The following is a 24,182-nucleotide window of genomic DNA, read 5'->3' on the forward strand; positions in this document are numbered from 1 at the left end:
TTAACCAACAATTCCTTGCTTTATTTGGGTGCCACTATTAGAGACATTCTGCAATAAACTGTCAGCACCAAAACTGCATGCACACATTATGAAAGCAGCATCAACAACCACTTATTGTAAATCCATATATTTCTTTTAGTTTCTCCAGAGTCAAATATAATTGATGTAAAAAATTAATATCTTACATTAGTCAATTTGATTACATTGTCCTGACACATATCCGCCTAATCATCTTCAGGAAAAATAAACACTAAATCACTCTCCCATTTAAGTTTAGATTTATCCCAATCCGGTTTATCCATATTTTCTTGTAACAAATTGTACATAACCAAAATATAACCCTTCTTTGGTAGAGAGAAAAATCAAAGACTCAAATCTCGACAAAGTAGGTAAATTCATCTCTCTACCATAATTATCCTTTACCAAGGCTGTTTGGATGTGTTAAAGTTCAACCATTCTGGCAAGGAATTAAAGTGGTTTTGAAAAAATTGTATAACTTTACATCATCATTAAACCCAACGATTTTCTTGCTGTAAAGGTGTGATGCTACGTCAACCCTGTTGCCCTAGATAATTTGATTTCGTTGAGAGGATTAGGTTTGGAAAAAATTCAAATTGCTTTTGTACGTTTGGTGTTATCAGTAGCACGTAAATGTGTTGCGAGTATTTGGAAAGACAATGAATCTACTACGTTGGCACAATGAATTGAAAACTTGTATTGTTATGGAAAAAATTACTTATAATTATTCTTTTTTGTAAGCAAATATTCTCTGTATATTCCAAATACATATATATATATATATATATATATATATATTGGCTCCCCTTAATGGAGCTGGTTGAAGAGGTGGGAGGGTGGGTTTGGGTTTTTAAAAAATTTTATTTTTGTCTTTTTTTTGTTTTTTTTTAAATATATATTTGTAAAATTAATTTTTGACAATTATTGGACTGTATGTTATGTTTTTTTCTATCTTTAAATGAAGCTTGAAAAAACTCATTGTCAAAAGGAATTACACACGTACATTTTAAAGGTTATTTTCATTCAATTTGCAAAGTTTCCTTTAACCATATGCTCAGTTCCTCAAACAGCTGAAGCTGAGAACTTTGTAGAAGCAGAATGGCAAACTGCTGAGGATCAGTAAAAGTTCACTACTTTTTCAAACCAGTTCAAAAAATAGCTACCCGACTGTCAGCTGCAACTCTTAAAAAACATGCAGCCTGTGATGAGAATAATGATGTAAATATAAGTCAAATGATTTCATTATATTCATTGTGTAAATCTATTTTATCAAAATCTTGATGGCAATAACAGAATTACATTTCCATTTGTTTTCTTTTTAAATATTTTTATTGAAATTGAAGTTCCACATTGAAAAATACAGAGCACATAGAATACATATTAAAAGTAAAAAATACTACATAACACTTAGATCACACATGTCAAACTCTGGCCCGCGGGCCAAATTTGGCCCACGATATAATTATATTTGGCCCGCAAGATCATTTCAAAAATGTATTAGAGGTGGCCCGCTGGCCGCCGCGCCAGTATAGCGCATGCACAGTAATACAACAAATCCCAGAATGCATTGGCGTCAGCCTGCTAATCGCCCCCACCTCCTCTGTTTACGTTGCAGGGTCTCACCGTGGACTCTGGTTTTGGGGCCTGGCTGGTGTCAGGGGAAACCAAGGCCGCTTCCCAGCGCCCGGAACTGGAGGGCTCGGGCCTGACCTCGCCAGGACCGTTGCCCACTCCCCCTCCCTGCCGCAGGCTGATCCGCAACTCACGGTGACGGGGCCGCTGATCCACCGAGATGCCACCCTGCAGCGAGAGCCGATGCCCCCGCACTGTCGTTGTCCAACCCGATCGCCCGCAAACCCTGCCCTCCCGCACACAGGCCTGAGTAAGGATTATGAACTTTAATCTCAGGATAAAATGATCTTCCAATAGTTTCATGTCACAGTGATAAATATATTCCTGGTTAAAAATGGTCCTGCACCTGGATACAAGCTCATTGGGTATAAAAAAAGGATATCTGTACCAATGGAAAAAGGGCATGGCAAATAACCCTGCTAGAGTTCATGCCCACAATCAGTCACCCATTTGATTGTTTCAGGAATCATGTTATTCTCCCACATTCTCAATAGCCCTCAGATTTTACTATTCGACAGCACACTAGCAACATTTGACAAATCCTCTATAGAGAAATATTATTTATTGAATATTTTATTTCTCATTTGTTAATGCTTCTGGAAAGAGTTTATCCAAAACTATTATTAAACATTTATTTTAATGAAAAAGTTTAACATTACATATGTTGAAAGAAGGGAAAACATGCAGATGTTGTTGAAAATTTTCAATAAATATTTAGTTCGGCCCTCGACTTAGTCCAAGTTTTTAATTTTGGCCCTCCGTGAATTTGAGTTTGACACCCCTGACTTAGATCATACCAGTTCATCCAAGGTATCCTTCATTCACAATTAAACAAATTACATTACAATAATATTTTATTATAAAAAGATCTAAACCCACTACCAAATACAAAGCAGTTTGGCAAGGAGAGGAAAAAAGAATTCCTTATCAGTGATAAATTACCTTATTAGTCAACACTTCTACATTCATATAAAATTGGAGATTCTGAAAGTAATTCATAAAAGGGTCCCCAGAGTGTTTGAAAATTTAAATTTAAATTAGAAATTGAACATCTAATCCTCTCTAAATTTAAACATGACATGATGCCACTAGCCATTGAGTGTGAGGAGGTGGAGCAACGTCCTTCCATCGGATCAACACTGCCTGCCTGGCTAGAAATAAAAAGTAATACATGGAAATCAGATGCCATTAGAGTAGCAATTCCCAAAATGGGCACTGCTGCCCTCACCCCATTCCCTTGGGCGGTGGTAAAGGAAAAGGGGGTGGTAAAGGAAAAGGGGGTGGTAAAGGAAAAGGGGGTGGTAAAGGAAAAGGGGGTGGTAAAGGAATCAGTCTTTTTATTATTCAGTTTGCTGCAAAGTTTAATGAAGAAGGAAGTGCAGTAATTTTCTGGCCAGACTGAGGGTGGCAATAGTGAGCAAAATAAATGGCAACAACGCATTCTTGTGAGAGCTCGGCCCCCCTCGGCCCCCCTCGGCCCCCCTCGGCCCCCCTCGGCCCCCCTCGGCCCCCCTCGGCCCCCCTCGGCCCCCCTCGGCCCCCCTCGGCCCCCCTCGGCCCCCCTCGGCCCCCCTCGGCCCCCCTCGGCCCCCCTCGGCCCCCCTCGGCCCCCCTCGGCCCCCCTCGGCCCCCCTCGGCCCCCCTCGGCCCCCGCCCCGCTCGGCCCCCGCCCCGCTCGGCCCCCGCCCCGCTCGGCCCCCGCCCCGCTCGGCCCCCGCCCCGCTCGGCCCCCGCCCCTAGCCCCCAACCCGCTTAGCAGTCACTGCCCGCTCCACCTCCTTCAGTGCCACCTCTATCCCACCCTGCTCAGCGCTGACACTAATCTCCCCCCCAACCCACTTAGTGCATCCATTAACCCTCCCCCAAACCTGCTCAGTGCCATGCCACTACCCCCCGCACCCCTGCACCATTGTATGGTGCAGGGTCACTCAGGATGTGGCCTGGAGTCCTAGGGGGCAGGCAGACCGAAAAAGTTTTTGAAACCACTGTGTTAGAGATACGCCACTATCTCCAACAATACCAAACAAGGCAGTTAAAGGATTAGGCTAAAAATTAACTTTAAAAAGTACAGAAAAAATTTGAAATATTTCATTCCAGTAATTCTCAAGGCTCTGGCATGTCCAAAACACATGAATTAGTGAAGCACCTCCATTGTTGCATCTATTACAACATCCACATAAAACAAGCTAATTTGACTTTGGACATGAGCTCTCTGGACTACTTTAAATTGTAGGAGGGAGTGGCGGGAACATATAGTTGAGGTATTAACTAATTTGAAAATTAAATTCCTAGTTTCTTCAGAGATTAAATGCTATAGGTCCTGTTCCCAGGTTTAAAAATATCTAAAGGCACCTCTCTTATTCCCAACAACCTGGCATGAATGTTATATATTCAACTGTTATAAAAAAGTTGTACATTATAAATTAAGTCTATTAAATTCTTATCAGTGCTCATAGGAAATGTATGTCATCGAGATCGCAAAAAAATCTAATCTGTAAATAACGAATAAAATGAGTATTTGGTCATTTATATTTAACTGACAGTTTTTCAAAAGAAGCAAGACTTCCTTCAATAAATAAATCTTTAAAGTATTTTTTAAAAGCTACATCAATCATGGAAAGTTTCAAGAAATAATTCAACAAAATAAGACTAGAAAGAGAAAATCTCAATGAGTAAAAATGTTTTCTAAATTGTATCCACATCCCCAAAGTATTTTTAACCATTGGGTTATCAGTTAATTTATTTAAAGATATAGGAAGTGAGGATCCAAGAAGAGAAATAATAGAAAATTTTATAACAGAATTTGATTCCAAAGGGACCCATATTGGACAGTCTTCACAGTTAAAAAAAAGAGATTTTGTATATTGACCTTCCAATAATAGAACCTAGTTTGGTAAGGTTAAACCTCCATTCTTTTCAAGTTTTTGTAAATGGACTTTATTTAAGAAAGGATGTTTATTATTCCATATATATGATTCCTTTGAGTCAAAAGAATAAAAAGAGGAATAAAAAGATATATAAATTTAGGTAATATATTCATTTTAATAGAGTTGATTCGGCCAACCAATAATAAAGAAATGGGCAACCAATTTGATAATGGCCCTCTCACGTGTTTGCTTCAAGTGAAAACATTTTCTTTGAATAAGTCTTTATAGCTTCGGGAGGGGAGGCCATCCCAGTGAGATGCAGCGATAAGAGGTCCAAATGGTCATCGGGAGGCAAGGGGCCTGCGATGAGGCCCGTGCCTTGTGGAGAGTGTACTACAACCCTTCCCCCTCCTCCAGGGACAACGTAATAGAAGCGGAGGGAGGACTTACAAGCAAACGCGGGAAATTGCGGACCCACAACCATAGATGATTTCAGCGATGGGTCAAGTGAAGAAAAAAGCAACAGGTAGATGTTGACAGGAAGAGAGAAGACAGAAAAAAAAGTCAGTTGAAGCAAGATGTCTGCTTCTCAGGAGGGGAAGGGCTCGGAGCCCTAATTGAGAGAGATGCTGAAAGGCCTTCTAAAAGAAATGGAGCAAATAGAAAACAGACTGACTAAAGAACTTAACAGAAAGACAGGAAATTTATGAAAAAAATTGACAAACTAGGAAAGACTAACTGGTTTATCAAAAGAATGACAGAAATAGAAGAAAGGGTGGGAGATAATGAAGGCAGAATTGATAAGTTAGGAAAAGGAAGCAGAGGAGACGCCTCTGGCAGAAATTAGATAATTTTGAAAACCATAGTAGGAGAAATACAGTTAAAATTGTGGGACTGAAAGAAGGTACGAAAGGGAGGGACCCAGTTACATTCTTCCAGAAATGGTTGCCAGAGGTGTTAGGGAGGGAGAAGCTAGGAGAGTACGTGGACGTAAACTGGGCCCATTGGTCTTACTTCCTGCACCCAGACCCTGGTCAAAGGCCACCCTCGGACCCAGTGAAGCTCTTGTGTCACTGAGACCGAGAAAAAATTTTAGGTGCGGCAGCCATCGGGGCAAAAGTGAGAGGGGGACCAATGGAGATGGAAGGAAATAAAATTTTATTTTACCCAGACATTAGTGCTTCCCTGCTGAGGCAAAGAAAAGAATTGGAACCAGCTAAAAGAACAGCCAAGCAGAAGGGGTATGAATGCATATTAAGATACCCGGCAATATTGAAAATTGTAATACTGGGGGGGGGAATAATTTTATCTAAAGCCAAAGAGGCACAAAAATTCATTAAAAAACTGCCAGTTCATAAAGAGTAACCATCATATAAGACTGCAATGTAAATAATAGTTATAGGATAGTTATTGATTTAATTGTTTATTACATAAATATATTTGTAAAAAAAGATAAATGGTTCTGGAGGGCCCAGGGTATGGGTGGAGGAGTGTGGAAAATAGCTGGGTGCTAAATGCACAACCAGTGGCATAGAAGGATATGGTGGCAATTCAAAGGGCACAGCCATCAGAGAGGGAAGGAAGAGAAGAATGGAACAAGTAGGGTGGAAAAGAAAGGATGTGTGCATATGGTGGGATGTTTTTGTGTTGCATGTTATCTTTTCTGTCTTTTGTATCATTTTTCCTTTCCAGGATTTGTTGCAGACTCAGCAGACTGGAGAGCATGGCTGAAGGAAGTGGATTGATTGACGGTGGACATGGAGTGGTGGGGGTACATGGGAGACACAAACATAGGCGGAATACTTGGGGAAATGGCCAATAGCATCAAATACGCAAGTTTTAATGTAAACAGACTAAATGGGTCTGTGAAGAGAAAAGAATCTTCACACACACACACACACACACACACACACACACACACACACACACACACACACACACACACACACACACACACACACACACACACACACACACACACACACACACACACACACACACACACGGCCTTTCTACAAGAAACACAATTAAATGGGAACTTCTAAACTAAAGGCGATGGTAACCTTCTCGGTTTAGTACAAAGGGAGGTTGGTGGCAATTTTGATAGGAATAAATGTTCCAGTGAGGGTAGAGAAAGTGATCACTGATAGACAGGGAGATTTGTAATGGTCCATTCTTAAATATATTCTGAATCCTGGACCCTAGTAAATATATATGCCCCTTAATTACTATTTTGGATAAATCAACAAAAAGAATAGTAAGGCCAAGAGCAATGAGAGTCACCCTTGACTTTATGAAAGAGCTGAACTTGATAGATTCATGGAGGCGGAAGTATCCAGAGAGATTATTCCTTCTACTTGAGACAGCATGACTCCTAATCTAGAATACATTTTTTTTCCTGGCATCAAACCACAGAAATTAGATCATGGAGATGAAGTATAAAGCAAGACTTTTGTCAGACCATTCTCCTCTAACTTTAATGTTGCAATGCCAGATAAACAAGAAGCGGTGTATAGATGGCACCTTAATACATTGTTATTGAAAAAAATGGCACAAAAAAACATTCTGTGAGGCCAAATGTCCTCCACTCAGGATAAATTTCTACTTTGGGATACTCTTAAGGCATTCTTAAGAGGTCAAATAATTGGGTATTCTAAAACAGTTAAAAAATGAAGGAGGTATAAGAATTAGAAAAAGATTACGTGACTAGAAAAGGATTTCCAAAAAAATCAGATTCTGAAGAATATAGGGTTCTGCCAAATAAAAAAATTTTTAATATGCTTTAGACATATTGCATAGAAAAGGCCATAATGAAGTCAAAGCAAAAATATTATTAATTAGGGAAAAGAGCCCATCAAGTCCTCTCCTGGCAGCTGAGGGCAGAACAAGCCTCAAGAATAATCAATGTAGTGCAAACGGGGAATGACAAGATCTCGTACAAACCTAAAGAAATTGATGAAACTTTTCAACAATTTTATGAAAATTTATGTAACTCAGAATCAAAAGGGAAAACCAGAGAAAATTTCTGTCAAAATTGGAGTTATCAAATTTAGATCCAGAAGAACAGGAAGGGATAAATGTTCCTTTCACTGAGGAAGTAATTGCAAAAGCATTGAATTTATTACAAGATAACAAATCTCCAGAGAAAAATGGGTCCTTGCTCAAGTTCTACAGGGAATTTTTCTATGAATGTGATAGACCAGGCAGTTGAAACCTATATACCCTCCCAGAATGCTTTTCAACAGCAATAATTATGGTGATTTCCCCCCCCCCCAAAAACTCAGGGAGCCATTGACACTATCATCTTATAGACCAATTTCACTATTGATTTGCTAATAGATAAGCAAAATATTTGCCAAAACTAATAAAAATGGATCGAATGGGCTTTGTGCAAAAGAGGCAAGCCTCAGACAACATCAGTAGGCTATTATAATACATCTGGCACAGTCAAAGGATGACAAAATTATAGTGGTATCCCTAGATGCAGAGGAAGTATTTGACAGGTTAGAGTGGGATTTTTTTATTCAAAGTGCTGAAAAAATTGGAGCTAGGGCCAACTTTTATAAATTGGATAAGGAGGCTATATCAAGTGCCCAAGGCTAAAGTTGTGACCAATTGACAAATTTCTCCACTATCTAGACCTGGTAGGCATGGGTGTCCACCATCACCAGCTCTATTCATTTTAACTATTGACTGAGGCCATTTGCCAGGATCCAAACATTAAGGAATTTAAGGTGGGCCAGGAAGGACACAAAATCAATTTATATGCAGATGATGTCCTGGTATATCTGACAGACCCAGCAAACTCACTGGCTAAACTATATTCTGGAAGATTATGGGAGGTTTCTGGATTATAACATCAATTGGGATAAAAGTGAGCTTATGCCTCCAACTAAAGGGGATTACAACCAATAACAACAAAATAGTCAAATGAAGTGACCGTAAGACGAAATCAAATATCTTGGAGTTAGCAAAGACAAAAACTTAAATAATTTATTCAAATTGAATTACACCTCCTTGCTTAGAAAGATTGAGGAAGACTTGGATAGCATTAAAGCCTGTCTATCACACTGGTAGGCAGGGTCAATTGTGTTAAAATGAACATATTGCTGAGTCTTCAATATCTCTTCCAGACTTTTCCCATGGGGTGGCCCCAAGGATTCCTTCAACACCTATACTCATATATTAAAGATTTATTTGGAATGGTAAGGTAACCATGGAGAAGTTAACATGGGACTACAGTCTGGGTGGTTTAAAATTACCAGACTTTAAAAAAAATACTATTGGGCAGCCCAGTCAAGGTACATTGCCTCTCTATTTGAGGGGGAAGGTGTACCATCCTAGGCATAAATTGGTCTTCACATGGTGGGTGAGAAGGTAGCAGAAGATTTTATTTATAATGGAATGCTAAAATGTTATCTGGCAAAAAAAAAGTCAGTCCCATACTAACCGATGTCCTTATTATTTGGAATAAAATTAACTAGTGTATAGGAGTGAAAGTGGGACTGCCTCCAAAAATTCCCCCAACTCTGAATAGGTTAATCACATTGACAGTAGATCACAAGATCCTGGACACCTGGTGCTGGAAGAGGATCAGGTGTATTAAGAACTGTTATGAGCAGGGGCAACTAATGTCATTTGAACAGCTTAGGAATAAAAATGATTTATCATACAAGGCGTTCTTCTGCTACTTTCAGACAAGATCTTTCTTGAGGGAAAATTAGGTCCATCAATGATCTTACCGATGTTCAGTGACATGGAGACCCTGATTCAAAAGGGGAACACATGAAAAATTATTTCGGCAATGCATTTCCTGCTCCAATGGGAAGTCCAAAACCAGGTCTCCATAAATCGAGGCAAAGGTGGGAGTTGGATTTAGGAATAACAATTAATGAGCAGTGATGGTCAAACCTGTGTAGAATCAGCATGACAGCAATTATAAATGCAAGATAGGCTGGTATAGTACAGTTTCCTTCATCAGTTATATTTGACGCCACTAAAATTGAATAAGGCTAAGTCAGAAATTTCAGACCAATGCTTTAGTTGCGACATAACGATGGGAACCTTTGTGCATGTGGCCTGCACACGTACCAAGGTGAGGCCCTTTTGGGTAGATCTAGGCCAAGTCCTGGAAAGAAATATCAATAATGAGTTCACACATGATCCAGAGTTGTTCCTGCTGGGGAACATGCTGGACATAAGACTTACGATGAAGCTGTCCAAGTTTCAAATACAATTCATAATGATCGCATTGGCAGTGCTCAAGAAGTGCAGAGCGGTTACCTGGAAATCTGAATCCCATCTGGACGTTGCTCATTGTAACACGGAAATGTAGATCTGTGATCACTAGAAGCATCCAACAAGTTTGAATTATGGCTTTGCTGCTTCATTAGTATTTCTGGAGGCCTTCACCGAGATCATCCAAACAGATGCAGATAAGTTGCACTTACTGTTCTCACAGGTTGGGCACCACATTTTTCTGATGGTCAGAGACTGCAAGACATTCACTAAAGCAATGGACCAGGTGAATGAAGTCTACACTAGGGACATCCGAGCCATGAGAAAGCAGCAATTTGGGGAGTCAATTGATGATTAGCTTGACAGTATTAGCAGAAGAGTAGAGGGAGGAGCTGATCAGAGATGCTTGTGTAGCAGACATCAGATCAGATTACATTCACCAGCGACTGCTAGAACAGAGTGAGCCGAAGCTGCAGAAAGCCATTGAACTAGCTAAAACTCTGGAAGTAGCCCTCAGCAATATGGACTCTTTCTCGACTGATAACGTAGCTGCCGATTATGCAACTAGATGCATATCTCTTCCCCCGCATAGCTGACATAGTAAACCAAATCACCCAATATCAGGGTATTTTTCACCAATGACAAAGTCAGCAAACCACCAGCTCCTTATCAGCCTTTCTGAGGGTCCCCTTTGGGGTCACCAATGGAGTCTCCATCTTCCAGAGGGAGATGGACCAAATGGTCGACGAGTATGGGCTGCTGGCCACATTCCCCCATCTTGACAATGTCGCTATCTGCAGCCATGACCTGCAGGACCATGATGCCAATCTCTGGAAATTCCTCCAGACAGCAAAAAACTTTAAGCTCACCTACAACAAAATGGGCATTCTGTACACCATACTTCGCTATACTCGGCTGCATCGTGGAGAATGGAGTTATTGGCCCCGATCGCAACCACATATGCCTGTTGGAGCTCCCACTTCTCCACAGCCTCAAGGCCCTGAAAAGGTGTCTGAGGTTTTTCTCCTATTATGCCAAGAGCAGATAGGGCCTGCCCCTACGTAAAATCCACCTCCTTTCCCCTGTTGGCAGAGGCCTGTGAGGCCTTCAGCCACATCAAAAGCAATATTGCCAAGGCTGCGATGCATGCTGTGGATGAATCCAAAGAGGGCAGGGGACCCTTGAAATCCATGCTCAAGTGCTCAAAGGAGCAGGTAGCTTTAAGTGTGACCTTTCTGGCTTGTAGAAGTGTGGTTTTCAATCCACACAAACCTGGAGGTTTCTGGTCATCGACCTGATGTCCTCAACCTAAAAGGGGAAGGTGCAGGCTTTGACAAAATGGAAGAACCTGGTGACCCCAGGGTGGCAGAGGTCGATGTAGGGGGCTTGTAAACAGTTTATCTGCGCACTGGCACAAGTCCCTCGGGACAGGCCATCTGAAGGCTCGTTAAGGTTTCTGGGCCAGTACAAGATATCATAATTGTAGGTGGAAAGTTTGATTCTTAGAATCTTTTCATTCTTTATTTTACCTCTTTGCTTGTTATTGAGCACGAAACCAATTGCACATTCGTCATTCAGCAGGGTAAATTGTTTGCCGTCAAGATAGTGCCCCCTGTGCCGTACTGCCTCGAAGATGGCCTGGGCCTCCTTCTCAATGGAACAACTGTTAATATTGTCTGTTTGTGCATGGCTGGCCCACCCCTTGCTGATTGTACCTGTGGTTTCTCACCCTTGATTCCCCTACTAAGGACAGCAATGGCATAACCCCTCCCCCCGAACAAGCTCGAGTCCTCGGTCAGCAACATGAGATATGCCTTCTGTTTATGGTAATAAAAGGCGATCAGTCAGGTAACTTCTAGTCTTTGGAGTTATTGATAGCACATCTAATAGCAAAGGTTCTGTGAATATCCTGGTGTATCTAGATCTTCTCACCTCTCAGAAAGATTAAGTAATTGAATTCATTGTTGCCGCTTCATAGTTGCTTTCATTAAAGCATTAATCTAGGCAAAATTATCAGTGGATCCTGCTAATGTTTCAGCTGTTTCAGTTTACATGTCGTGCTTTGGCTACGTGCTCACTTAGAGGAGAGAAATCAAATCAGCTTATTTCCTCCTCATCGTATTTCCCTGTAGTCCTGCAATGTATTTTATCTCACATCCCCATCAACTCTTCTAGGATACTGGTCTACACTAAAAGGTAATCTACTGTGGTAAATTCACCTGCCCGGTGGGAGGAAACCAGAGCATCTAAAGAAAGCTAAACACAGTCACAGGGAGAATATACAAATGCAAAATAGTCAAGATCAAATCTAGGTTGCGAGAGCTCTGAAGCAAGAATAGAAACTGCTACATAACCACTTTAACTCCTTTCATTGTATAATGTAAATTAAGGTGAAATGGTGCGTGATTGATAGTGAAGTATTCAATATATTGCATTAATACAATGTGGGTCAGTTAATATGACATCACTGCTGGATGCAAATGATAATGTTGACATAAAGCTGCTAAATAATGTATAACATTATAAACTAGAAATATGATCCAATATTCAAGTGTTGCATTATTTACATTGTTTCACTCTGCTTCGATCCATAACCCTGACAAACTTGGTGCACTAAATATATGAAGTCCCCTGCCTCCAAAAATCAAAACTTGCTCAAAATTAAAGGGAATTATTTAATGCATGAAATTTTGTGAACTTGAATATTGATGTATTTTAACCAGTACGAAGTTTGTGCTGTGGAAGTCTGAATATATTTTCCATTTACACAGTGTAAAGTATGAAATATTTATCTTGCAAATTGTACAAGGACAATTAAATTCTAAACCATGGATGGAAATAATCTAGTTGCGTATTTATATGACTAGTAAATAATATTTACCTCACCTAAGTAGCATAGCTATGTAATTATAAGCCTGCATCCAGTGCACACACATCACAGCATTCTTGAAAGAATATTCCATCCAAAGGAAGTGCACAATTCCTGGATTTGACCTTAAATCATTACCAGGACTCTGGGAACTTCAAAGCAAGTTCCAAGTGGAATAGCTCACCACCTTGAACATCCTGCGACATGATGCACACCTAATCTATGCGGAGATCAGCTTGTGCCAGTAACCTGAACGTTCTCAAAAATCACTGAGGTTCCTAATTATGCATGAGGGTGAAATTCAGGAATAAAATTCTAGTATGCCAATCAATTATGCATTCCAAAAATATTAACAAATCAAAATAAATAAAACATTTTATTTAAAAAGTCAGAAAGTCAATGCAAATTTAGTTGCTATCAACAAATGAATAAGTGCACAAGCCACATTCCCTTCCAAATTGCATTGGGCTTTCATGTACTTTCTTCACTCAAATGACTCTTTACAACTGGAAATGGCATTCATAACAAAGCATATATTGAAGTAATTTGTTGGAGCTTGTTAGAATTTTTCCCTTTTACTGACCTTCTAAATCCTCCTGTTAAAGTCACCTTGGCATGAGGGGTGTATTCATGGACAATATCTTGAATCATTTGACCCACAGCTTCAGCCTCTGCTCTGCTTACAGACTGTATAATATCTTCATAGTACAAGAACCCTATGTAGGAGATAACTTTGCTCAGCACTTTAATATATAGTTATATTATAGAAGTTAAACCACAGTGTAAACACCAATCTTATTGTTCCATCCCAGATTCCACAAATAGTCTCACACAAAGGGCACAAATAATAAAGTTTGCAGGTTAACCTTGAGAGTACAGGTACACAATCCTTTATCCGGAATCTTTGGGGGACAGAGTATTCTGAATTTCAGATTTTTCCAGATTTCGGAAACCCCATCAAAATTGTGCTGCCGGCCCCCCGGCCGCCGGCCCCCCGGCCGCCGGCCCCCCGGCCGCCGGCCCCCCGGCCGCCGGCCCCCCGGCCGCCGGCCCCCCGGCCGCCGGCCCCCCGGCCGCCGGCCCCCCGGCCGCCGGCCCCCCGGCCGCCGGCCCCCCGGCCGCCGGCCCCCCGGCCGCCGGCCCCCCAACCGCCGGTCCCCCGGCCGCCTCCCCCAACCGCCGGTCCCCCGGCCGCCTCCCCCAACCGCCGGTCCCCCGGCCGCCTCCCCCAACCGCCGGTCCCCCGGCCGCCTCCCCCAACCGCCGGTCCCCCGGCCGCCTCCCCCAACCGCCGGTCCCTCGGCCGCCTCCCCCAACCGCCGGTCCCTCGGCCGCCTCCCCCAACCGCCGGTCCCTCGGCCGCCTCCCCCAACCGCCGGTCCCTCGGCCGCCTCCCCCAACCGCCGGTCCCCACTTGCTGGATTTTGGAGCTTTCCGGATTTTAGATGTCCGGATAAAAGATAGTGTACCTGTATTGACTTACAATTTAGACAGAGAACCAAGAATTCCTGGTTACTCCCACATATTCATAGCTAAATTCATCATAGTATATTAATCCATGAGGCACCTGGTCTAATGGCACTACTAGATTTAATGTGGCATGAAATGTAATCAGGTCTGCCTGACTATGGTAGTATTGTTTCATGTGACAGGTAATAGAATCAAGGCCGAAAGACAAACATTATTATGTACAGCCCAGTGACTTGACATCTCAGCCACCAGGTTTTTCAGAAGGTATTCAATAAAGTGCCATAATAAAAACACTTCTGCATAAGATAATGCTTTATAAAATTGGGGGTAATTTCCAAGCATGGATCAAGGAATTGTTAACCAATAAGCAGAGCATCACAGGAATTGGTGTTGGGCCCAAAACTGTTCATAATATGCAATGATGATTTGAAGGAGGGAACCAGTATACAATTCCTAAGGACACTAAAATGAGTGGAAAAAAATTGCAGCAGGCTATTGTGCAGGGACAGCTGGGAGGGCTTGTGTATAAATAACTAAAGTTCAGTTTGCAGATGCAGCAGGTAATTAAGAAAACCTGATATTGAACTTCATTGGTAGAGAATTGAATTTAAGAGCAGGGAGATGCTGCAGCAACTATACAGGGTAAACCTATAATTCTGTATGCAGTCCTGGTCTCCTTTCTTGAGACAGGAAGCATTGCTAAAGAGCTCCCCGAGGTTGATTCTGGAAATGAGAAATTAAGTAGCCTGGGACAATACTCATTTAAGTTTAGGAATGTGAGGGGCATCTTCTGGAAAGTTATAAAATTATGTTAAGTATTTATTATGATAAATTATGGTACTTGCCTCTACCACTGCTTCTGACAGCTCATTCCATTACCCACCACATTCTGATTTTCACACAAAGATGGCCCTCTAGTCTAGAATATGCTTCTGATGAAAGCACTCTTTCAAAAATTGTGAAATTTAGATTTCTGTACATGCTCTGGATTTCAAAACTCTATGGTATGGCCAAAGAGACGTAATCTCTTCAAATCCCTTTTATTAATAACACTTTTGTATAGAATAAACATTTCAAGTGAATGAAAAACATTAGTGAGATGAATTTAATAATTCATACAACTGACTTGGATCTTGTAAAGGTGATATTTTCAAAGATGCTGGTTTTCAAAATTTTTTTCTCTTTTAGCATTGATATTACACCTTGTTATAAAGATACCCCTTTAGAATATACAAAGTAATATTTAACACTGTATACAATATATGAACTATACACTATAACAAATATTACCTGCCCTCTGCATTTTGGTAAATGTTATATCCTCAGTTGTTTTTACTTCCTCTATTGTCCGAAATCCTAGTCCATACCACTTGTCAGCCGTCTTCACTCCAACACCAAAGACACTGGTGAACAGCTGCAGTAAAAACAATTTACACTGAATGGAGATCGTTGCTCTGTTAGTGTTAACACCTGCATCACATATTATTGTCATTATGTTGACCTTTTTTATCAATTAATGCATTTAAAAAAAATCACAAAGAACCTGTTATTAGAAGAAATGCACAAACTTTCTCAGGCAAGCTCGTGCTAACTGAGAAAAAAGATTATTATCACACAAAATGTCACACAAAATTAAATGTCAAAAGGTTTCTAGGGGGTGGGCAACCTTTTAATTTTTAATTTAGACATACAGCACCGTTCCAAGCCATTTCAGTCCATGAGTCCATGCTGCCCAATTAACCCATGCCCCCGGTATGTCATTGTGGGCCAGAATGGCCGGTTATCATGCTGTATGTTTAAATTTAAAATTAAAAGGTTAGCCACCTCTATCAGCTTCAATGAATATAAAAAACATTAATTGCTAAAATAAATACAGCTTAGGTATCAATTTTTCAATTTGTACTGTGAGATCAAGATTTATCACGAACAGGGAATTGATAACCCCCTTGAGAGGGGAGCTAACATCAATACTTTTTTCCGAATCTTGTCCCACTTCTAATGTTAATGGAGACGAAGCAGGGGATAGGTCAGTCATTTAAATGATATTGTAAGGTCAAGAAATTAACATTTAACCCATTTTACAGATTTTATCTGATTAACTGGCAGGGAAATGTGATAAATTCAATGCACCAGCAACATAGATATCCAGCTAACATAGCTATATTTAACCTGTCAAAAGACTGACCCAATCCCCTCACACTGGCATCGCCCATCCTGCCAATAACCATCTTATCCAAGATTGAAGCAAGGATGTCTTATTTGGATCAGGGGATGGAAAACCTACACCCACCCCCACCCCCCCTCCCAAGTACTGGGGAACATATGCATCCTTCCCTCCCTCCCAATGTCTAATCCATTTCTCACAATTCCATGAATGTAGAAACCACCTTCCTCTGCAATTCTACTCACCCATTTAAACCTGTTAATCAGCCCAGCTCTGAGAAGCAAACTTACCAAACACAAATGGAGGTAAAACTTCACAGCTTGTGAAGAACTCAAAACCCCAACTTGCTGACACAAGTCCCTCATCTATAAACTCATATTGCAGCCAAAAAAGCTCCTTACAGTCACATAAGGATGCATATCAGAGCATTGAAATGGAAAATATTGGAGATATTTTTCTTCTGAGAGACAAGAGGCCAGAGACAGGTTATAACAGCCAGACCCTGCCCCCACCCCTCATAGCATTCAACACTTGTAACACATTGCACTTTCAATCCATGACATGCCCCATTCATTATGCACATTCCCCCATTTTACAGCCACATCCAGGTAAGCTTCCCCTGTTGCACACATTACCTGATCCTTTCTATTTATAATAGGCTATTGACCTGCAACTTGTTAAAGTTTCCCTCAGCCATCTCCACAACACTGTAAACAAGTTCATCCATGTGCCATCACCCACTTACTTTTCTTGCTTTGTACTTCTCATCACACAACAAACTCTCGACCTGAGAGCAAACCCCATCTTCCAGAATATCCTGTGGAAAAGAATGAAATCAATTTTAATCATCATCTGACATCATCTTGGGCTGTTATTTCCAATCCTTTTTTTTTAAACTATGTTTTCTGTTAATACTGTGTTTGAAAAATTGCCCTGGATTGTTACCGTGGAGCAAAGACCAATGAACAAAGGGGAAGAAGGTAGCTAAAGCAAATGGGGCAGAAGAAGATGGCACAAGACTGGAGCAGAAGAAGAAGGCACGAGACTGGGGTAGGTGTTTTTACTCTCCACTTCCTCATCAATGGCATGGCCATATGTAATAAGTGATAATTACCCTACTACTGCTTTCAGTCTCATTATCATCAACCTCCCCCTCCTTATTCTTAAGGAAAGGAAGGTGCTTAACTTGGACTCAAAAGCAACAGTCCACATGGTCAGTTGCACAAAACTAGGCCCTGCTGAGATGCCATCAATCTCATTTTCTTGCCTTGCAGAAGAAAACCATCTCCTCCAGCCCAAAATCATTCTTCAGAAAATAGGTTCGTGTTCGATAATGATCATTTTATGTCAAATTATCCTACATGAAAAAGAGGAATGTGTGCTCATTGAAGTATATTTAAATAAATGGTTTATTGTGAGGCTGTTAGGACAGCACTCTTACTGTGCCAGAGATCGGGATTGTGGTTCAATCCTACGCTATCTGTAAGGAGTTTATATATCCTCCCCTCGTCTGCGTGGGTTTTCGTCAGGGGCTCCCATTTCCTCCCACCCTCCAAAAAAAAATGTACTGGGGGTGTAGGTCAATTGGGTCACACTGGCTCATGAGCCAAAAGGGTCTGTCACCATGCTGGATGTTAAAATTTAAATAAATTTAAACTAAAGTGTCATAGATTCATTTAGCATAGAAACACGTCTTCGGCTTATCATTCCAGGCAGAATACAAAGTACCCATCTATGGTAATCCCATTTATCAGCATTGAGTCTGTAGACTTAAATATCTTGGTAATTCAAGTGCTCATTGAGCTACTTCGTAAATGTTATGAGAGCCTCTGCTTTCCACCACTGTCTTAGACAGTGGGTCTCCAGTCTGAAGTATGGAGATTTGGTGTAATTGACGTTAGAAGAACTATGTGCACTCATAGGGCAGGACTTTGACATGTGTTTTTTTTTGGAGAGCACAGTGCAGTGGGTTGGTATTATGAAGTTAAATAATATGCTGGTGTTTGCGAGAAAGGAAAGTGAATCAAGGCCAACATTTTAATGTCAGCCCAGCTGAGATTAAGCTCTGAAGAAATATTGTTATCAGTATTATTGCTTAGTATTTTATTCTGATTTGTAAGAAGAACTACATTGTAACAAATGAAGACAAATTAAGATGCAATATTTTCCACATTATTTAGTTGACTTTAAGAAATGTGTAATGTTCATTGTCTGTTACAGCAGGGATCGACATCATTGTCCAGAAATAAATTTTACAAAGTTTTGTACCTCAATTATAACTCTTATTTGTTTTCCAATACAGGGCAGTCCTTCCAGGTCATTCATCCCACTTATTGGATAAGGAAGTGACTTTAGCAGTGATGCTGCTCTTGCATATGTCACATAGGAGCCAGAATTTTCATTGAACTCACAATTTTCCGCTAAAATATCTAACACATCCTGCAGAACAAATAATAACATTAGAAGACTAGCAATGCCAGATTGTAACATATTAAACTTCAGATGTTATACTTACTAGGACAAATGTCATTATTTTGAAGTCAGGTGGTTTAATCTACTCACAGTCAAAGAAATACAAAATATCTTAGGACAGGATTAAGTTCTGGTCCATATCAATTTGGAACATGATGAATTTTGTCATTATATTTTGTCATCATATTTCTTAGTTATAAATCTAAGGGGATAATAGGTTGTTTGGATGTAACTGAGCAGCAAGGGCCAGAATTGGTTTCTATTGTGTAATAAATAAATAAATTATATAACAATTTAAAATCATTTTAAAATAATTTGCAGTTTATACAGCCAATTCATAAAGTTTTCTAATGGGAAATATCCATCATATTCGATATACTTTTAAATACAGCATTAGAATTTGCATATATTATGCTTATAAATTAGTAAAATGCCTTGAGGCATTTCTCTGGACCATTATCTAATCAAACTTTACACCAATTTAAATGAGAAAAAAATTGGACAGGTAGTAATGGAAGTTGGCTTTAAATTTAAAAGAAAAAACAAAGGGGAACGGTGAGAATTAATCCCAGCTCAAAGTTACATGAGTTAATCTGGAGAGTAACTGGGCTTCAATGTCTTCAGCTGTTTTGTCCTTTCCATATCAAAGGGTTGAAAAGTGGGCTTTTTTTTTTAAAGTTTTTTATTTTTCAACACTCTGAACCATATTAACCAAAATGCACACAAACATTTCCCTCTTGAATATACACAGTGTCATTTTCTCCCCTTTTTCCCCCTCCCGTCCCTCCCTCCTTCCCACCCACTAAACATTCAACATATAGAATACAATAAACCCACAACCATTCCAACATCTAAAATTCCCTTAACCCCAAGTGTCCCCCCCCCCCCCCCGAGTCGCCCCTTGTCCCTTGCCGGGCAATCACAACTCCCCTCTCCATTCGGACTGAGAACCTGTTCGCAAGTGTCAACTGATTTCGCAGTGACTGTTGTTCATTCCCACCCAACCCCCTTCAGAAAACTTTTATCTTCACATTACAATAAAACTCCCCCTCTTCTTCTCTTTCTTCCTATTTATTTATTTATTTATTATTATTATTATTATTAATTTATTTTTTTATTTAACCCCTCCTCTTTTTTCTCCCCCTTCTCCCTTACTTCCCTTTTCTTCCCTCCTTTAGTTCTTACTTATACATTATTTTTACTTCTTTATATGTAGTTTGTCGTCATCCTTGATGATGATTGCACAGAGGGAAGCTTCATTCCTATCTTCGGAAATACAGAAGGAGCCCATGCCTGTGTTGAGCAATGACTAAACATCACAAAAATAAGGACTGATAACTGGCAAGTAACATTAGCAAATGGGTATTGAAATCAGTTATGGGTGTGGTTAGATCAGTGCAATCTGAATCTCTGCACCTGTGAAGGACTGGGATAAATGTCCTTGGGGGATTGTTCTTCAGTGCTGTTAGGGAGGGTTTAAATTAATGTGGCATGAGGATGGGAATCCAGGCCAAAAGACAGAGGGTACCAATGCAAATGTTAAAAGAGAGAAAAGTAAGCATGGAGTACAGAAAGGTCAAGCACATAAGACACTAAGATTATGAGAATCTGAGGGACAAAGAATATAAGGGCATTTCATCTCGACACTCGGTCAGTAAAATTGTGGCACAAACCACCACAAAGTGATATGATTAAGTGATGTTATAGAAATTTAGTTGTAGGGTGGAGATTATTGGGATTTAAATTTCTAAGGGTATCAGGTTATTCGGAAGTTTATGGAGGAAGATAAGGTATGTGAAGGATGAGATCCATATGATAGTGAAAAATTATATAAGTTCGAAGTAGGAGTGTTGAATTCATTTGGGTAGAGATTAGGAGTAATAAAGGAAAAAAATCACTGGTGAAAATTGTTCTCTAGACCTTCAAATAAAAACATTACATTGGCATGTGCAATAAACCAAGAAATATTTGATATGTAAGAATAGAATGGCAGTGGTCATGAGGGACTTTAACTTGCACATAGATTGGGTGAAATGAGTTGTTTAAGTCAGTTGGAGGTGCACTTCATAGAATGATTCCGTGAAAACTATCTTGAACACCATGTTACCTAATCCAGAAAGGAACATATTGTCTTAGACTTGGTCCTAAGGTGCAATTAATTATCTTGTAATTAGGCATTCTCTCAGAAAGAGCGATCACAGTGTGAATGGAAGATGCAAACCAGTGAACAAAGGAAACAACAACAAGATGAGGGAGGAGTTGGCTAGTTTAGACTGGGCACACAGGCTGATTGGAGGAAGAAGTTGAGTATCACTATAAAAATGAGGGACTGTGTAGCGGAGCAGTCATTGGGTATTGTTGGAGTGGGGTGAGTCAGAGTGGTAAGGCTTTGATTCAACAGGCTTTGGCGAGGGATAGTACAAGTTGGAGTAAGAAAGGGCCACCCTATTCAAGGAACAAAAAGGTTTCAGCAGGTAGACACAGATAAGGGCAGATTTTAGTTACCATACTTTTTTCCTCTGGTCATAAACAGTAGGAATGGCAGTCAAGGTAGGGGAATGCTCCTCTTGCAGAATATGAGTTGTTAGGGAAGCCAGCAGTATCCCTGATGACTTCATCTGTGAGAAGTGCATCCAACTGCAGCTCCTGACAAGCTGAGTTAAGGAATTGGAGTTGGAGTTGGATGAACTGCGCATCATTTGGGAGGCAGAGAGGGTGATAGACAAGAGTTACAGGGAGACTATCACACCTAGGAGGCAGGTGTAGGATAGATGGGTGACAATCAGGAGAGGGAAAAGAAACAGACAGACAGTTCAATAGAGAATAGACAATAGGAGCTGGAGTAGGCCCTTTGGCCCGTCGAGCCAGCACCGCTATTTTACAGATCATGGCTGATCACTACCATCAGTACCCCTTTCCAGCCTTATCCCCATAACCCTTAACTCCTTTGCCCACTAGAGTCTTATCTAACTCTCTTTTGAACATAAAAAGAGAGTTAGATAAGACTCTAGTGGGCAAAGGAGTTAAGGGGAAAGGGGTACTGATAGTAGTTCAGGGCACCCCTGTGCCCGTAACCCTCAATAAGAAGTATACCATTATGGATAATGTTGGGAGGGGGGGAACCTACCAGGGGTAAGCCACAGTGATCAGGTCTCTGGCATGGAATCTGGTCCTGTAGCTAAGAAGGGAAGGGAGGGGAAGAGGCGAGCAGTAGTGATAGGAGTTTCCATATTTAAAGGGACAGATAAGAGGTTCTGTGGAAGAGATTGAGTATCCCAGCTGGTATGTTGCTGAGAAGATTTACTAGCATGTTGCCTGGACATCAAGAACTGAGTTACAGGGAAAAGTTAAAAAAATTAGGACTTTATTCCCTGGAGCATAGAAGAATGAGAGCAGATTTGATAGAGGTATTTAAAATTAAGAGAGGGATAGACAGAGTAAATAGATAGGATTTTTCCACTGAAATTAGGTAAGATACAAACCAGAGGACGTGGGTTAAGAGTGAAAAGGGAAAACTTTAAGGGAAACATTAGGAGGAACTTCTTCACACAGAGACTGGTAGGAGTGTGGAACATTCTACCAGCTGAAGTGGTGAATGCGGGCTCAATTTAAAAATTTAAGAAGAATTTGGACAGGTACATCGATGGGAGAGGAATGGAGGGCTATGGGCTGGGTGCAGGTCAGTGATACTAGGCAAAAAAAAAAGTTCAGCACAGGCTAGAAGGGCCAAAGGGGCCTTTTTATGTGCTGCAGTGTTCTACGGTTCAATGGTAGAACAGTTGAGGAATAGCAGAAGACCTTCAAAGAAATTTTTCAGTGTTTGACAAGAGTTTCTTCTTTTTTTCTTTGGCTTGGCTTCGCGGACGAAGATTTATGGAGGGGTAATGTCCATGTCAGCTGCAGGCTCGTTTGTGGCTGACAAGTCCGATGCGGGACAGGCAGACATGGTTGCGGGGAAAATTGGTTGGTTGGGGTTGGGTGTTGGGTTTTTCCTCCTTTGTCTTTTGTCAGTGAGGTGGGCTCTGCGGTCTTCTTCAAAGGATGTTGCTGCCCGCCGAACTGTGAGGCGCCAAGATGCACGGTTTGAGGCGATATCAGCCCACTGGCGGTGGTCAATGTGGCAGGCACCAAGAGATTTCTTTAGGGAGTCCTTGTACCTCTTCTTTGGTGCACCTCTGTCACGGTGGCTAGTGGAGAGCTCACCATATAACACGATCTAGTGAAGGCGATGGACCTCCATTCTGGAGACGTGACCTGCCCAACGCAGTTGGATCTTCAGCAGCGTGGATTCGATGCTGTCGGCCTTTGCCATCTCGAGTACTTCGATGTTAGGGATGAAGTTGCTCCAATGAATGTTGAGGATGGAGCAGAGACAACGCTGGTGGAAGCGTTCTAGGAGCCGTAGGTGATGCCGGTAGAGGACCCATGATTCAGAGCCAAACAGGAGTGTGGGTATGACAACAGCTCAGTTTACGCTAATCTTTGTGAGGTTTTTCAGTTGGTTGTTTATCCAGACTCTTTTGTGTAGTCTTCCAAAGGCACTATTTGCCTTGGCGAGTCTGTTGTCTATCTCGTTGTCGATCCTTGCATCCGATGAAATGGTGCAGCCGAGATAGGTAAACTGGTTGACCGTTTTGAGTTTTGTGTGCTTGATGGAGATGTGGGGAGGCTGGTAGTCATGGTGGGGAGCTGGCTGATGGAGGACCTCAGTTTTCTTCAGGCTGACTTCCAGGCCAAACATTTTGGCAGTTTCCGCAAAATAGGACGTCAAGCGCTGAAGAGCTGGCTCTGAATGGGCAACTAAAGCGGCATCGTCTGCAAAGAGTAGTTCACGGACAAGTTGCTCTTGTGTCTTGGTGTGAGCATGCAGGCGCCTCAGATTGAAGAGACTGCCATCCGTGCGGTACCGGATGTAAAAAGCGTCTTCATTGTTGAGGTCTTTCATGGCTTGTTTCAGCATCATGCTGAAGAAGATTGAAAAGAGGGTTGGTGCGAGAACGCAGCCTTGCTTCACGCCATTGTTAATGGAGAAGAGTTCAGAGAGCTCATTGCTGTATCTGACCCGACCTTGTTGGTTTTCGTGCAGTTGGATAACCTTGTTGAGGAACTTTGGGGGGCATCCGAGGCGCTCTAGTATTTGCCAAAGCCCTTTCCTGCTAACGGTGTCGAAGGCTTTGGTGAGGTCAACAAAGGTGATGTAGAGTCCTTTGTTTTGTTCTCTGCACTTTTCTTGGAGCTGTCTGAGGGCAAAGACCATGTCAGTAGTTCCTCTGTTTGCGCGAAAGCCGCACTGTGATTCTGGGAGAACATTCTCAGCGAGACTAGGTACTATTCTATTTAGGAGAATCCTAGCGAAGATTTTGCCTGCAATGGAGAGCAGCGTGATTCCCCTGTAGTTTGAGCAGTCTGATTTCTCGCCTTTGTTTTTGTACAGGGTGATGATGATGGCATC

General features: G+C 41.3%; 1 protein-coding gene across 3 annotated transcripts in view; it reads right to left on the minus strand.

The window, feature by feature from the left end:
- Window positions 1-24,182, minus strand: part of LOC138744389 (DNA nucleotidylexotransferase-like) — a 301,609-nt gene that overhangs the window by 191,009 nt on the left and 86,418 nt on the right. For all 3 annotated transcript variants that reach the window (XM_069900499.1, XM_069900498.1, XM_069900500.1), the window contains exons 4-7: window positions 18,527-18,697; window positions 17,004-17,075; window positions 15,385-15,508; window positions 13,208-13,340 (exon numbers count right to left, since the gene is read on the minus strand). In XM_069900499.1, the coding sequence (XP_069756600.1) occupies window positions 13,208-13,340; window positions 15,385-15,508; window positions 17,004-17,075; window positions 18,527-18,697 (500 nt within the window). The remainder of the gene's footprint in view (window positions 1-13,207; window positions 13,341-15,384; window positions 15,509-17,003; window positions 17,076-18,526; window positions 18,698-24,182) is intronic.

This window comes from Narcine bancroftii, chromosome 10, assembly GCF_036971445.1.
Source record: "Narcine bancroftii isolate sNarBan1 chromosome 10, sNarBan1.hap1, whole genome shotgun sequence".
Lineage (NCBI taxonomy): Eukaryota > Metazoa > Chordata > Chondrichthyes > Torpediniformes > Narcinidae > Narcine > Narcine bancroftii.